The following is a 17,279-nucleotide window of genomic DNA, read 5'->3' on the forward strand; positions in this document are numbered from 1 at the left end:
GACAATTCTGACCCTGATAGTCTAAAACAAAATCGAATCCACAGTTTGTTTTGCCTCTCTCCAAACTATCTCCCAGATTCCAAACCCAATAAATAAGGTGGAGCATATGTAACGTGAACTCTGTTTAAAGACAGAGGCTTAGAAATTACCGTTGATAAAATTAGTGAATAATTGTTTAACTGGTTCTTCTACAATCTCTGTTAGTGGAAGCATTAACTTGTTCATGTTAAATGAGTCAACAAAGATCATAGAATGATAGAATCCTGACAGTGCAGAAGGAGGCCATTCGGCCCATCAGTCTTCACCGACTCTCCGACAGAGTAGCCCTACCAAGCCATATCCCTGTAACCCCACGTATTTACCCCGCTAATTCCCCGAACCTACATATCTTGGGACATTAAAGGGCAATTTAGCACGGCTAATCCACCTAAGCTGCACATTTTGGGAGGAAACCCACGCAAACACGGGAAGAACGTGCAAACGCCACGGCCACCCAAGGCCGGAATTGAACCCGGGTCCCTGGCGAGGTAGCGGTGCTAACCATTGTGCCACCGATAAGTAATCATTTATCCTATTACTGTCTGTGGGAACTTTGCCAAGTGCAAACTGGCTGCTGTGTTTGCCAACAAATCAATGTCTACACTTTACATCAATAAATCAGTTACTCTAATAAAGTGTTTGGGAAAGTATGTGGACATGAACGGTGCAGTATAAATGGAAATTTTTCTTTTAATTGACCTTAGTTTAACAAAATTCTTTCATGTCATCTTCAGTAATTAAACATGCACAAGTGGTTGCTAAACCTTTTATTGGCTCGAAAAATGAAGCAAGCAAAGTGTACAAGACATCTTTTGTCATAACAATGTTACATGCAATTATATGTTCAAATACCATATACATTTGTTTGTAATCGCAAAAAAGACTATCAAGAAATATGCAATAAAGGCAGGTAAGTGTTGAGGAGGTGTGGAAGTCAAAATGTTCAGATTGAAGTTTCATAGTTTGAAAGTTAAATCATGCAGAAGCTAAAATGTTCAAATTAAAATTTCATACTTTCTCTGTACAGTCGTGGAAAATGTTTATCAGCTTACTGACCTTCAAAGGGAGTCAGTCTCTGCTTTTTTTGCGCAGGCCCCATAACATTTTCCTTTTTCGGCCTACACCAGAGGGTGAGCAAAACCAGATATTTTCTGCAACGAATCCCAAAGGTGAGATATGGGGATATGCTATGTAGTTTTTCTATGTTTCTATTAGGATGGAGGGTTATAGCTAGGCCTAGAAGGTAGGGATATGTTCGGCACAACTTGTGGGGCCGAAGGGCCTTTCTTGTGCTGTAGTTTTTCTATGTTTCTAAATGAAGGATTAGCAGAAGTCAATTTTTAATCGAACCCAAAAGAGAAAATGCTGGAGAATCTCAGCAGGTCTGGCAGCATCTGTAAGGAGAGAAAAGAGCTGACGTTTCGAGTCCAGACGACAAAGTCCAGCTGAAGGATCATCTGGATAGCGATAATACCACTAGACCATTGCCTCCCCTTGAATTAATATTCTAATTAGTTGCACTTCACTTTTCAGCTAATTACAATACTTATTCTCAATTAGTGGCATGACTTTTTAAGATTGTACGGTTTCTAAATGATTCCTCCTACCACTCCATGTGCTCATAGATATCTTGGCAACACCATAACAATCGCTTAATGGAAACCTAGGGCAGGATCTTTCTCCCTCTCCACGGCATGCCGCTTGCAGGTGGCAGGATCCTAAAGTCCTGCCGTTGTCAATGGGGTTTCCTGTTGAAAGCTCTCCGGGCCGCTGAGAAACCCGTGGTGGGACTATGCCATAGGTGGGACTGTAAGATCCTGCTGGCATGAACAGCAGCAAGATTTCGGCGCTGATATAATTCTTACCAAGACAGAAAATGCTGAAAACACTTCAGTAGATCAGGAAGCACCAGGTCAAGCTGAAATGTTAATCCTTCTGGCAGCACGGTGGCTAGCACTGCTGCCTCACAGCGCCAGAAACCCGCATTCAATTCTGGCCTTGGGTCACTGCCTGTGTGGAGTCTGCACATTCTTCCGTGTCAGCGTGGGTTATTATTCACCTCACCCAGTCAAGAATTCCATTTCTTATTCATTTTACGGGATGTGGGACCCTCCAGGGTGGTGGTGTTCCCAGGTATCTGCTGCCCTTTGTCCTTCTAGACGGTAGCTGTTGTGAGCTTGGAGGGTGCTGTCTGAGGAGGTTTATGGGAGCACATGTTGGAAATTGGAGCCAGTGAATGTTTCCTTCCAGTAAAACTAACAGAAGGGGGAATAATTTGGGGCTGAAACTGGAGTTTGTGAAGGCTGAAGCTTTATGCTGGCAGGGTTAGATCATAAAATGTACTCTAATTCTGATTATTCTAAAGTTTAATTCTTCCTGCATCTATTATACAGCGGAGTTATAGTTTTATAACCAGTGTGTTATTTAGCTCTGCGGCTGTGAGCCCACAGGCAGGATGGACAGGTTCTTGAAATGCAACATGATATTCATGTAGCAGAGTTACACTATTACTGACAGAGTAAAACGATACAGAGCTACTGTTAAAATTGAGACACACCCTGATGGTTTGAGGTCTCTCCCATTTTAATTTATATTCTTGATTATTGTGCCAAGCTGACAAATTGCTGCTGTCCCACTCTACACACCAGGCTTTCTCACTTGTTCGCAGGTTAACTCCTCCATTGATGCTGCCGTACGCAACCCCAATTGCCCAGCCAGAACTGTGCATGGTGTCGATGTCCCAGTAATGGCAACCCTGGGAGAACTTCTGTGAGCACAACACTTGATAATTATTTCTGAATCTTTCAGGGTTATATGCATAGGTCTGCTCAGCCGCAGAATAAGATATCTTCCTGTTTCCTTCCCACAAAATAACCCGTCTGTGTGCAGTCTTTGGGTCAAAGGTGGGCCCACAGAATTCTGAAATTAAAAGAAATATAGTTTGACAGCAGGTGATACAGTGACAGTCATATTCCCTGAGCACATCCGTCCCCACCCCCTGGATATATGAATCAGTCGTTGAAAAAAGATCAAGGTCCATCTAGTTTCCTGAGTAAAAGGTATAAAAAACAGAATATGTACTGCATTGGCTGCAAATAAATAAGAATTCTAACCTCCATATTTGAGTATCTCCTGCCAAAGTGTGTCCAGTATGGGCTTCAGACTGGAGATTAGCTTTACAGCAGGTTGACTGCTGTCTTCTAATCTTCTGTTATACTTTTTTACAGCTTCTTCTGGAAGAGGAGGACGTGAGAGTGTTTTGGGTACAGTAGCCTAAATGAATAGGTAATTAAAGGAACAAATTATGAAAACAGAATTTCAATGCCTGAGCTTTTGTCTTAATGAATGTTTGGAGCACAGTTCACCCACTTCCTCTCTCCAACCTTCACCGCCTCTCCCAAGGGACTGAAATCCTTTAAAGAACTTATGGTTTAAAGTTTATTTATTAGTCACAAGTAAGGCTTACATTAAACACCGCAATGAAGTTACTGTGAAATTTCCAAGTCGCCACATTCCGTCGCCTGTTTGGGTCGATGCACCCCTAACCAACACGTCTTTCAGAATGTGGGAGGAAACCGGAGCACCCGGAGGAAACCCACGCAGACACGGGGAGAACGTGCAAACTCCACACAGACAGTGACCCAAGCCGGGAATTGAACCTGGGTCCCTGGCGCTGTGAGACAGCAATGCTAACCACTGTGCCAATGTACCGCCCCCATCATCTGTCCCATGTAGACAGGGTACAATCGCCCCAATCCTTGTTTCACTCAAACTCCTGAGGTTGATCACTCTCAGTGCCTAAGCTAACCCTGTCTTTTAGTCCTTGATACTGACACATTCCAGCTCGCCTTTCCCTATCCATTGAATATAACCAATCCACCTGCTTTCTTCATCTTTGCAACATCCATGTAACACCAGAAGCTTTGCTTCTTCAATGAAAAGTAGCTCACGTATCATTCCAATTGCCAGCCTCTGGATTTCTCCAAGACCTCGCTGCAGGTCCACACTGAACTTCACCCTGAACTCAAGAGTGTGGAATTTTACCAGATTTGTTTTTCTAAGTATCCAACTAGCGTGAAAATGGGAGAGTTACTGATCTGTTTTTTGGGCGAGTTTTCACTCTCAATTTTATGCACTTAGTCTCTGAAAATATGGGCGAGGCCGTTTCTAGCTGATCGAGGCAGTGGGCGGGGCCCAATTCTCCAGACAGCCTGCAGCTCAGATCGGAGCCACAAACTGCGCATGCACGGGAAAAAAGCAAGCTCTGTTGACAGAACTCCTACCCTCGGGCCAGATACAGCCTCCCCTTCCCTACGGACATCGGAGACATTACTAACCCACTTACCCGTCCCGCCAGACCCCTTGGCACATGGCCCCCTCATCACCCCCTCCCAGGCCCTGATGGCTGACTGACATGACCCGCTCTCTCCCCTGTTCCTGATCACCACAAGAGGCACGACTGCCACCTCTCCCCCCGACGCCCCCCACCCCCCCCCCCCCCAGATCAGCACACCTGCAAGTGCTTCCCCTTGATGCTAACAAGGCATACTGCACTAAACTCGCTCTAACGGGCACGTGAGTCACCCAAACTGCCTGCAGCTGATCTGTCCTAACAAGGGACAGCTCCATGAAACCCCCAAGGATGGGCAGGCAGGCAATGCAGGAAGAAATGGCCTCCAGGAAGACAGCTCCCCGGTTTTCAGATATGGACCTGGCCAGGTTGCTGGAGGCAAGGAGGGACACCCTCTTCCCCCCGGCAGGGCGCCGTCCCAGGGGAAAGGATGGAAACGCAGCCTGGGAGGCAGTGGCAACATGCGTTAGTGCCAGGGCACTGGCCAGGAGAACCGAGAAGCAGTGCCGCAAAAAATTGAATGACCTCATCCTAGCAGCAAGGGGAAGTGTTTTACCCCATCCTGCAGCTTCCCTCTAAATGATCTCCACTCCCGGCACACTGCACACCTTTTAGCCCTCAACCCCCAAGAACCTCCCTTCTCCCACTGAAGAGTATCACAACCCTTAACCTCCTAGGGCCACCCCCTGAAACCCTGCACGACTCAAGCCATCAGATTTGACATGGCTCCTTCTGTCCCCACAGGAGAAGAATACCCATAATCACCGGGGGAGGGCAAAGACAGGGGGTGCTGAGCCTGAGATCTGGGGCCTCACCCCCTCTGAGGAGCGGGCACTGGAGCTTGCGGGAGAGGAGGGCATGCGGACCATCAGTGACAGCTTGGTCGAGCTGGAGCATAGAATGAGCACCAGCCAATCCCCCACTTGGAGAAATTGCAAGTAAGTTGCATGCAGCCCAGATTCCTCTCCCTCCCTTGCACATAACCTTGTGTCCTGTGTTGCAGGGAGAGACCCTGATGCGCCTGGGGTATCTGGCATCGCGGTCCCCACTGCTGCTCCCAACCATCCTGCCCCTGACAGCTCAGAGGATTCCATGGAGGAAACAAATGAAGGGACCTCCGAGGCAGCACCAGTTTGGTGTCAGCTTCCACCCCGCAACTCACCATCACAGAGACTCTCACATCGGTGGCTCAAGTTAGTGGCGAGGCATCTGGGTCACTCTCTGATGTGCACGACACATCTGCTGATGTAGGTCGGGTGGATGAGAGAACGTCCGAGCCCTCTGGCATGTGGGGGCCTACCGGAGGCGAGGACTCAGCTGGCCCCAGGCTCCATGCTGGGCGTCTGAGATCACTTCTCCCTCAGCTGCTGGAGATGCAGCAACAGAGCCAGGGAATGCAGGGGGGGCTGACGGCCACACTGGACCGAGTGCCAGGCTGTTGGGAGGAGACCCAAAGCTTTCAAGTGAACCAGCATGGTTCCCAGGCCAACACCGTAAGGGTGGCGTCCGCAGTGGAAAGCCTGGTATGAAAGTTCGGTATGGGCGCGAAAACGGGGGCCATTTCCGCAAGTCGTTTTGCACCCGATTTTACGACATTGTCCTGCCGCAGAACGGGCACAACAAGGTCGTAAAATTCCACCCTGAATCTTAACCTGAAGTTGATAAATCAATACACAATGAGTACAACTCCTTGCTGAGGGGTGGCATGGTGGCACAGTGGTTAGCACTGCTGCCTCACAGTGCCAGAGACCCAGGTTCAATTCCCGGCTTGGGTCACTGTCTGTGTTGTGTCTGCACATTCTCCCCGTGTCTGTGTGGGTTTCCTCCGGGTGCTCCGGTTCCCTCCCACAGTCCAAAGATGTGCGGGTTAGGTTGATTGGACATGCTAAATTGTCTCTAGGTGTAAGGAGGATTAGGGTAAACATGTGGGGTTACGGAAATAGGGCCTGGGTGGGATTGTGGTCGATTTAGACTCGATGGGCCAAATGGCCTCCTTCTGCACTTGTGGGGATTCTATGAGGTAACGTCATTATCAGCTGAGGTATGGTTTACCTTTATGAACCTCCACTGGTCCTTCTCCTTTGCCAAAGACTCAATCTGACTTTTGGCCCTATTGAGTTCTTCAATGTGTTCAAGAAGTTGTTTTGAAGCTGTTTCAATATTCATCCCAATTTCTGCATATTGTTCATCCAAAAGCTTCCTCATGGAGTCTTCTTTTGTTTGGAGAAGCTTTTTGATTTCGTCGAGCCTTTCTTTTATCAATATCTTCACTTCGTATGTTTTTTCCTGAATTGCATCAAATACAGTAAAATATTTTTTGTTGACTTAATTACAAAGATGTACAGGAAAAAAAAGCAAAAATGTCATTGTAATATCAACTGGGAAAAACGAGAGGTGCTCTGCTTTCAACATCCTTCTTGTTTTGCTTACAGATGCTGTCAGGGCAGTATGTTGTCAATGTACCAAACAGAGCATTGAGATACATGTCCATCCCTAGGGATTCCCAGAAAAGAAAATCCCCAAGTTGGTAAGTGAAGACCAGATGCTATGCCACAGTGAAACTCGCCGAAACCTGTTCCTGCAATTCAGCCGGCTAATAAGCTGTTGCGATGGACATTTAGCACAACGCCAGATTCACTAGATTGATTCCAGAGATGAGGAGTTTGTCGTATGAAGAGAGATTAAACAGTTTAGGCCTATACTCTCTGGAATTTAGAAGAATGAGGGGAAGTCAAATTGAGGTATACGAGATGATAAAAAGGTATGGATAAAGTAGACGTGGAGCGGACGCTTCCTCTTGTGGGGCATTCTAGGACGAGAGGTCATTGTCTTAGGATAAGGGGTAGCAAATTTAACACAGAGTTGAGGAGAAACTACTTCTCCCAAAGGGTTGTGAATCTGTGGAATTCGCTGCCCCAAAGTGCGGTGGATGTTGGGATAGTGAGTAAATTTGAAGAGAAGGACCGATTGATTAATTGGTAATGGGTTGAAGGGTTATGGGGAGAAGGAGCATATCAGCCATGATTGAATGGCGTAGCAGACTCGATGGGCCGAATGGCCTAATTCTGCTCCTATATCTTATAAACAATCGTCAGGAGCAGTTTGGATGTTGAGGGTCATGAGGAGAGAATTGCAACCTTAGAAAAAGAACTGTCATGACAAGATGTATTAGCACCCAACATTTTCAGACCAATGAGACAGACCAACAGACATTTTAGCAATCCAACTGGTACTTAAGTTTTAAGCTTATTTATTAGCGTTCCAAGCAGGCTTACATTAACACTGCAGTGAAGTTACTGTGAAAATCCCTTATTCACCACATTCCAGTGCCTGTTCGAGTACACTGAGGAAGAATTTAGCATGGCCAATGCACCTAACCAGCACGTCTTTCGAACTGTGGGAGGAAGCTCACACAGACACGGGAGAACATGCAGACTCTGCACAGACAGTGACCTGAGGTCGGGATCGAACCCAGGTCCCTGGCGCTGTGAGGCAGCAGTGCTAACCACTGTGCCACCATGAAGATGGAATATGCACTTTCTGCAGGGTGCAGTAGGGATCCCACTTGAATTTACACTTTCAAACATTTCGCAAACTTATTGGTTGATATTTGTCTCTACGCTTCCTGAATTTTACCCCCATTGTCTAATGTCCTTACCTAGAGGTAGAGCGGCCTGAGAAAAATGAGCAGAACTAAAAGGGCCAGCTTTCATTAAGAACAAAGAAAATTACAGCCCAGGAACAGGCCCTTCGGCCCTCCAAGCCTGAACCGACCATGCTGCCCGTCCGAACTAAAACCCCCCTACCCTTCTGGGGACCATATCCCTCTATTCCCATCCTATTCATGTGTTTGTCCTGACGCCGCTTAAAAGTCACCATCATGTCTGCTTCCACTACCTCCCCTGGCAGCGTGTTCCAGGCACCCACCACCCTGCGTGTAAAATACTTGCCGTGTACATCTCCTTTAAACCTTGCCCCTCGCACTTTAAACCTATGCCTCGTAGTAATTGACTCTTCCACCCTGGGAAAAAGCTTCTGACTATCCACTCTGTCCATGCCCCTCATAATCTTGAGAGTTTTATTTCCAGTGTCTTCCCAAATTCAATGACACTCTTCCCACATCCAAAGACCGTGTCCATGGGGACATACCTTTACTGCCCAACAGACCCTCACAGATTCAACTCCTTGGCTGCAAAAAATATAGAAAACCTGAGTGGGACTGGAGACACAGTAAGAAGTTTAACAACACCAGGTTAAAGTCCAACCAAGTTGTTAAACTTCTTACTGTGTTTCCCCCAGTCCAACGCCGGCATCTCCTCATTGGGACTGGAGACACAGACATGGACATTGGACAATGGAGGTAAAATCCAGGAAGCGTACGGAGACAAATATTAACCAATAAGTTTGAACATTTTTTTTGAAGTGTAAATTCAAGTGGGATTCATACTGCACTCTGCAGAGAATGCATATTCCGTCTTCATGGTGGCTCAGTGGTTAGCACTGCTGCCCCACAGCATCAGGGACCCAGGTTTGACTCCCGGCTTGGGGTCACTGTCTGTGAAGAGTCTGCACATTCTCTGCGTGGGTTTCCTCTGGGTGCTCCGATTTCCTCCTACAGTCCGAAAGACGTGCTGGTTAGGTGCATTGGCCATGCTAAATTCTCCCTCAGTGTTCCCGAACAGGCGCCGGAGTGTGGCGACTGGAGGAACTTCATTGCAGTGTTAATGTAAGCCTATTTGCGACACTAATAAATAAACTTTAACTTTTCCTTGACAACTTGCTGATAGAAGGGTTGCACCTTCTACCACTTACCCCCAAGGCATGTCTCCACAGCCAAACAATCTGGCTCTTAATGCAAAGCAGCAGAGCTGGAAGTGTTGTGAAATCAGAACTGCACCATCATGCAATTTCAGTAAACTCAATGAGAAACCAGATTGTGTACATCTCCACTTACTTTGATCGAATGGTGCTCCTTTGCCAGATAATCAAGTTTCTCTTCTGCCACTTTTATCTCTTTAGATATTTCTCCAAGAAGTTTTTGAAGATCAATCTTTGGAAAATTGTGAAATGCAGTTATCTTGATTAATAACACACATAACAGGTTTTCTTGAGAGTCAGTCTGTAAACTTATGCATCTACTTTCTCTCCTCCTTGTTGGTGGACTAGATATTGAAGAAACCATTTGCTTTAAACATAGAAACATAGAAGATAGGAGCAGGAGGAGGCCATTTGGCCCTTTGAGCCTGTTCCGCTATTCATCATGATCATGGGGCTTTGATGGGGAAATCAAGAATTTGGGATCATCTGAAATTGCAGCTAAGCCAAGCAGCGGCAACCTGAAAACAGTTTTCTGAAACAAAGCAATAGAAATTTGGCATATCTCCAGCAAAAGGCCATGGCAGTTGGAGCTTTCAATGCTGGGATTAATTGATTTTCCATTAAGTATATTTCTCAAGCAATAATGGAGTGAAGGCAGTGAATGGAATTGATCAGTCTACTGACCCAATTCAATGGCATTGCAGGCTTAGAGGAGTGAATAGCCTGCATCTGTTTCCAAGGTTCCTCTACCCTGGATCTCACCACCTTTCAGTCACAAGGACCTGAACTCAGCCAATGCTCAGAAACGTTCAAAAATCAAATGGTTCCAAGTTAATTTGGCCTCGGCGTCTACTTGAGAAAAACCAAAATAGGAATTTTGGGCAGCACGGTGGCACAGTGGTTAGCACTGCTGCCTCGCAGCGCTTAGAGACCCAGGTTCAATTCCAGCCTTGGGTCACTGCCTGCGTGGAGTCTGCACGTTCTCCCCGTGTCTGCGTGGGTTTCCTCCAGGTGCTCTGGTTTCCTCCCACACTCCAGAGACGTGCTGGCTAGGTGCATTGGCCGTGCTAAATTCTCCCTCAGTGTACCCGAACAGGCACCAGAGTGTGGTGACTAGGGGATTTTCACAGTAACTTCATTGCAGGTTGATTGGCCATGCTAAATTGCCCCTTAGGGTCAGGGAGATTTGCAGGGTAAATACACAGGGTTACAGGGATAGAGCTGAATGGCCTCCTTCTGCACTGTAGTAATTCTATGATTTCTAGGAATGACAGCAATCTGCTCTAATCACAGGTAGTGGCCCAGAATTTTCATCTCTTGTCTTTTGTTCCTCTTCAATTATTTTTCTTCCCCCCTTCACTTTTTTAAAAAAAACTAGCAATCTTTACATCTGTTGTAATTCCTGCATTCTGCCCGTCAACTCTGCAGAGCAATCTTTCCATTTAAGTCGTGTCCATAGCTTAATTAGAAAGAAAGAATCTGCATGCCCTACCCCAACATTACTCACAGACAATTGAGTAATTTTCTGAAGTAATAAAAGCAAATTACTGCGGATGTTGGAATCTGAAACCAAAAGAGAAAATGCTGGAAAATCTCAGCAGGTCTGGCAGCATCTGTAAGGAGAGAAAAAAGAGTTGACGTTTCGAATCCAGATGACCTTTTGTCAAAACTAAAAGACATCGAAAGTGGGAGATATTTATACTGCAGGGTGAGGCAATGAAAGATGAGACATAGCCACAAAAACAAGGGGAAAGGTAGTCCATAGAGAGAATAAAACACCTGAATGGGCAAACGGCAGAAAAGCTGAAATCAGAGGGTAAACTGTGAGAGATGGAGATGGCGGGGGGGGGGGGGGGGGGGATTTTCTAAAGTGTAGTTCCTGATATAATGTAGCAAAACACACCAGCTACTTTACAGAGCAAGGTCCCGCAAATAGCAATGTGATAAGAACATAAGCACTAGGAGCAGGAATAGGCCACTTGGCCCCTCGAGCCTGCTCCGCCATTCAACAAGATCATGGCTGCTCTTTTCGTCGCCCGCTCACCACAATACTCAATTCCCTTACTGTTCAAAAATCTATGAGGACCAGATAATCTGTTTTGCTCATGTTGGATGAGAAAAACAAAAAAATAAAAATCGTAATTACTGGCCCCATTCCCCCGCACTTAAATACTTCCAATTTCAAAAGACTTGAACACATAATTGACATCAGTGCAGCATTGGGAGTGCTACATTGTTGGAACTGTCGTGTTTCAGATGAGACATTAAACTGAGGCCCCATTTGTTCTTTCAGGGTGACAGGACACATCCTATGGCACTATTTTGAAGAAGAGTAGGGGAGTTCCCTTCGCATCATGGTCAATATTTATCCCTAAATTAACATCACGCAAAAAGATCACCGTTAATACACTGCTGATTGTTTGAAGTTTACTTATTAATGTCACAAATAGACTTACATTCACACTTACTGTGAAAATCCCCTAGTCGCCACACTCCGGCGCCTGTTTGGGTACACTGAGGGAGAATTTAGCACAGCCAATGCACTTAACCAGCACATCTTTCAGAACGGCAGTCCAGTAATATATTGATGATCTTTCGCTAGTTGCTTTATAAGATGACAGTCAGGGTTTATTTTGACATACTTGAAGATTGTGTTTTAAGCAGCTATGTTGGACACCTCATGATCTTACAATGCAATGTAAATACTTGAGACATAAGGGTTTAAGTTTTATTGTGGATTCTTTGATTTTTTTAAAAATGGAGCTTGTTGATATAAATCAGAACTAAATTTATTTTTGCTTGTTGATATAAATCAGAACTAAATTTAAATTGCAAACTCCCCAGAGGAAACCCACACACATATGGGGAGAAAGTGCAGAGCCTACAAACAGTAACCCAAGCCGGGAATCGAACCCAGGTCCCTGACGCTGTAAGGCAGCAGTGCTAACCACTGTGCCACCCATGTGGGATCTGGCTCTGGATAAGTTCTGCTGCCACATTTCAACAATGCAACAGGAGCTACATCATCATTGATGAAGTACCTGAGAATACCCCGAGATTGTAAAGGACACTATAGACTTAAAGGTCTTTCTTTTCCTCTAGACCTTAATCAGCAGCATCTAGAAAGTGGGTAATTGTGGAAAACACGTTGTATTATTTTCTGTATTTTGCACCTCTGTGTGCAGCTCCCCCTTGTGCCAGAGATCGAGGATCCATTATGATGAAACAGGAAAAGGAAGAGGCCATTTTGCTACTGGAGCCTTATCCACCATTCATACAGACCATTGACTGATTTGTCACCGTACTCAATATATCCATCTTTGCCCATATTCCTTAATACTTTAGGTTAATTAAAATCCATCAATCGCAGATTTAAAGATCAACAATTCATCTGGTATTATCCATTGCTTGTGAGAGAGCTCCAAACTTCTATTATCCTTTGAATCTATAGAATTCATTGAATCGCTACAGTGCAGGAGGCCCATTCGATGGTCCCCGAAAGAGCATCTTACCTATCCCCATAACCCCACACATTTACTCCGCTAATCCCCAAACCTATACATTTTGCAGCACTAAGGGGCAAATTTAGCCTGGCTTAACCTGCACATCTGTGGACTGCGGGAGGAAACCGGAGCATCCGGAGGAAGCAGACACAGGGAGGACGTGCAAACTCCACACAGTCAAGGCCGGAATTGAACCCATGTCCCTGGCGCTGTGAAGCATCAGTGCTAACGACTGTGCCACCGTGCTGCCCTGATTAGAAGTGTTTCTTAACTTCACTCACGTTCTTATGTTTTAGACTAAGGTCGGGATTTTCATTGAGTGTCTTTAAGACAGAGATAGATCAGTTCTTGATTAATAAGGGGATCAGGGGTTATGGGAAAAAAGCAGGAGAATAGGGATGAGAAAAGTATCAGCCATGATTGAATGGCGGGGCAGACTCGATGGGTCAAGTGGCCTAATTCTGCTCCTCCTATGTCTTATGGTCTTTCCGAACGTGCTCACCCCAAGACCGGAAAATCCCACCTGGAGGTCAACGGAACTTTGCATGATCTGTGTCCTGCCAGCTAAGATTCCCATGGCGGGCAGGATGGGAAAACTCCACCCAAAATGTCCCCAATTCTCGACCCCCCAATCAACAGGCATAATTCTCTCCATCAGTTTACCTTAAATTTCAATCAGATCACTTTTTAACTTTCCAAATTCAAATTTCCAAATGCAACCCTACTTTGGGTCATCTCTTTTCATTATGTTTTAGCCTTCAGGGGAATTGGTACTGAGTTCTTTCATGCTGCCAAATTGGATGAAACTGGACACCTGTAAGTTTCTACTAACATTGTACATTCCTGTGAAAATACCTTACCTGTTTCTCTTTGCACTTTTCCTCCAATGAGGCAGTTTTGCAGTGCGGATGGGTAAATTTACAGACAGCACACATGAAAATGCTGTGTCCTGTACAGAACATGTCCTGGATCTTCCTGTGTTCTCCACATTTCTTCTCTTGCAGGTACCTGATGGGACTTGTTGTTTCATGACCCTGATAGGCAGCATTCTGAATGTGAGGCCTCAGGTGAAGGGGGCAATAGGAGGCCATGCAGGTCAAACATGTCTTTTCAGCCTTGAAAACAGTCTCCAAACACCAGTCGCAGGGAACATCATCATCACCATCCTCTCCTGAAAATGCCTCTGGCTCTTGGGAGAGCTGCCCGATGAGGGAGATTAAAAGCGTGTTTTTCTTTAGCTCAGGGGTGTGGGTGAAAGGCTCCCTGCACTGAGGACAGGCAATTTCCTGACTTTGCCTTTCAGCTTCGTCCCATGCCTCCTCGAGGCATTTAGCACAGAAATTGTGGCCACAATTTGTGGTCACTGGATCACTCAACAACTCGAGACATATAGGACAGACGGCCAGTCCTTTCTTAAAGCAACTCAACGCTGCCATTCCCTCCCGTGTGTCGCCAGAAGCCAGCGTGGCTCTTTCAGGAAGGAAACCGTGTAGAACGAAAGTGAAACTGACCAAGTTAAGCTGACTGTTCCGTCTGCACCATCGGGCAGAGGAAATCCTTGCTGGGAAATGACTCCTGATTTGGATTCTACAGTAAGAAGTCTCACAACACCAGGTTAAAGTCCAAAGTGTTAAAGTTGGACTTTAACCTGGTGTTGTGAGACTTCTTACTGTGCTTACCCCAGTCCAACGCCGGCATCTCCACATTTGGATTCCACACTCAGTTGAAGGGATAAAGCCAGAAACCGCGGAGTTTTGCCAACCTGTTCTGTTTTAGTTTCAGATTCCAGCGTCCACAGCTTTTTTTACATTACAGGCTAATTGGTTGTGCTGTTTAAATGGGGAGCGGGTGATTTGCTTTGTGCATTGAGTTAAGAAATCAGTGACTTTTACATACGATTGCACTCCTATATCCAGAGTAGAGTTGATCCCAAAGGGTAGAATTTGGTTGGGGTGGGTGGGTCTGTAATTTTGTGCTCAGCAGAATAAAACTGATCCCTAGCTGTATATCTATAATACCTCTGAACATTGATGGACACATTCGAGCGATGAAACTGTGACACCACGGGAAATAACCTAAAATACGAGTCTTACTCTAAATGAGTGAAATTTTATAGAATCCCTACAGTGCTATCAATTGAGCCTGCACCCACTCTCCAACAGGCTGTAACCCCACATTTAAAAAAATTATTTTAAAGTTTATTTAATAGTCACAAGTAAGGCTTATATTAACACTGCAATGAAGTTACTGTGAAATTCCCCCAGTTGATCTTTCTCTACACCAGCCGGATGTGGCCCGCGGGCCGTAGTTTGGAGACCCCTGCTCTACACCCTAGCTATGACTGTAACACGACATTCTGCACTCTCTCGTTTCCTTCTCTATGAATGGTATGCTTTGTCTGTACAGCGCGCAAGAAACAATACTTTTCACTGTATGTTAATACATGTGACAATAATAAATCAAATCAAATAGTCACCACATCCAGTGCCTGTTCAGGTCAATGCACCTAACCAGCACGTCTTTGGGACTGTGGGGGGAAACCGGAGCACCCGGAGGAAACCCACACAGACACGGGGAGAACATGCAAAACTCCACACAGACAGTGACCCGAGCCGGGAATCGAACCCAGCACTGCTGCCTCACAGCGCCAAGAACCCGGGTTCGATTCTGGCCTCGGGTCACTGTCTGTCTGGAGTTTGCACGTTCTCCCCGTGAATTGGCCGTGCTAAATTGCCCCTTAATGTCCAAAGATGTGTAGATTAGGTGGATTAGCCATAGTAAATGTGAGTTTACGGGGATAGAGCCTCGGTAAAATGCTCTTTTAGAGGGTTGGTGCAGACTTGATGGGCTGAATGACCTCCTTCTGCACTGCAGGGATGCTATGAAATCTTTCCAGGTGTGAAATACCTCATTCAGGCAATCTCTCATATGGGTTTAGCTATAAATTCATGACTCAGTTGTTGAATATTCTTCAGTTGGAACATTTGAAGGGCTAGGACTTGGAACTGAGGCTACAACAAGGATAGGCCTGTGATCTGGTGAGGGGGGGATCTTGCCTGTTACAGCCGTGGGTGTGTGATTGGCACAAGGCATGCCTGAGTTATTGCCTGACACTGGAGAATAAATCCTGCAATTGAGCGATCCCTCTATTTGACACTTCCATTAGCTCATCCCCTTTAATCTGGAACACCCTTTCTTAGCTTCTCTGATTTGTCACATTCAGCAGGTTGCTCTCTTCCATCATGATTTGGTCATTTCTTCTGTCCGTCCATTACCTCCTTTGTTGTGAAGGATCCTGGATTAGTTTTACTTTTCTTACAGCCACAATTGTGTCTTTGTGATCCTCTGATAGGTGGACTCTTCACTGTGACGAGCAATTGACCTGAATCAGTTGTTAAATTTAGATAATCTCAAAGTTTCCCCTATTTTACAGTTGATGAGCTCCTGACATACGGGCACCTGGTGCGGAGGGGGATGGGTCGTGAGGAGGACCTCCTCGTGAACCTGCTCCTGGGCCTGGCGAGGCGAGCCATCAATAGGTCCAGGCAGCAGGCTATCGACGGAGTCGTCCATCCTGACTGCCCCTCTACCACGGCTATGTTCATGGCTAGGTGTCCCTGGAGTGGGAGCATGCGGTGTCTAGGACACAGTTGACGCCTTCTGTGCCCGCTGGGCACAGCAGGAGCTGGGGTGTTAAATTGACCCTGACAATCACATTTTAACATGATGTTTTAAGTTTCCTTTGTGCTTTGAGTTTGGGGAGCTGCCCCTTTCAAGATGTCGCTAAGTTAATTTGATTTAGTTTAATTAGCTGGTACCTGAAAAGAAGTACAGTTGATGAGCGCCATTTTTTTTAAACCTTTCTTTGCAAATTAAATTCCTATTGCACGGAATCATTTGGGTAGCACAGTGGCACGGTGATTAGCACTGTTACCTCACAGCGCTAGGGACCCGGGTTCGACTCCCAGCTTGAGTCACTGTCTGTGCGGAGTCTGCACATTCTCCCCGTGTCTGCGTGGGTTTCCTCGGGGTTCCCCAGTTTCCTCCCTCAATCTGAAAGACATGTTGGTTAGGGTGCACTGTCCATGCTAAATTCTCCCTCAGTGCACCCGAACAGGCGCCGGAGTGTGGCGACTCGGGGATTTTCACAGTAACTTCATTGCGGTGTTAATGTAAGCCGACTGGTGACACTAATAAATAAACTTTAAACATTTTTCAGTGCTCAGCTCTTGTCACTGTCAAGGTGAGACTGTGATCCAACTTGTGTCTCTCTTCTGTGATCAGAGTATCAGGAAGAAAATGACAAATTATCTGCCTCTTGATGAGCAAATGTTCCCTTAACTGAAAGGCCACATAACTGTCTAATCCTTATTTCTATGAAATCTTTGCCCAATAGCACTTTATACACAAGAGCACCAGATAACGAGCTCCCTATTCGATTGTCGGCAATATAGAGAATTGTAACGAGCTGCTGCACAGTTCAGTCCTGCTCTTTTGAATGCTGTAAATAATTTAAATTGAGGGGTATTAAACAAAAACAGAGAATCCGGCACGACATGCTTACTCCA

At 45.8% G+C, this 17,279-nt stretch overlaps 1 protein-coding gene across 1 annotated transcript; it reads right to left on the reverse strand.

The window, feature by feature from the left end:
• Positions 1-792: 792 nt before the first annotated feature.
• LOC144479938 (E3 ubiquitin/ISG15 ligase TRIM25-like) lies at positions 793-14,196 on the reverse strand. Its single transcript, XM_078199012.1, has 5 exons — positions 13,572-14,196; positions 9,345-9,440; positions 6,443-6,676; positions 3,153-3,312; positions 793-2,958 (listed from the first exon to the last, which is right to left on the reverse strand). Exons 1-5 carry the CDS (start codon positions 14,145-14,147, stop codon positions 2,438-2,440), a joined length of 1,587 nt encoding a protein of 528 aa, XP_078055138.1. The 5' UTR covers positions 14,148-14,196; the 3' UTR covers positions 793-2,437.
• Positions 14,197-17,279: the final 3,083 nt, after the last annotated feature.

This window comes from Mustelus asterias, chromosome 27 (genome assembly GCF_964213995.1).
Source record: "Mustelus asterias chromosome 27, sMusAst1.hap1.1, whole genome shotgun sequence".
Lineage (NCBI taxonomy): Eukaryota > Metazoa > Chordata > Chondrichthyes > Carcharhiniformes > Triakidae > Mustelus > Mustelus asterias.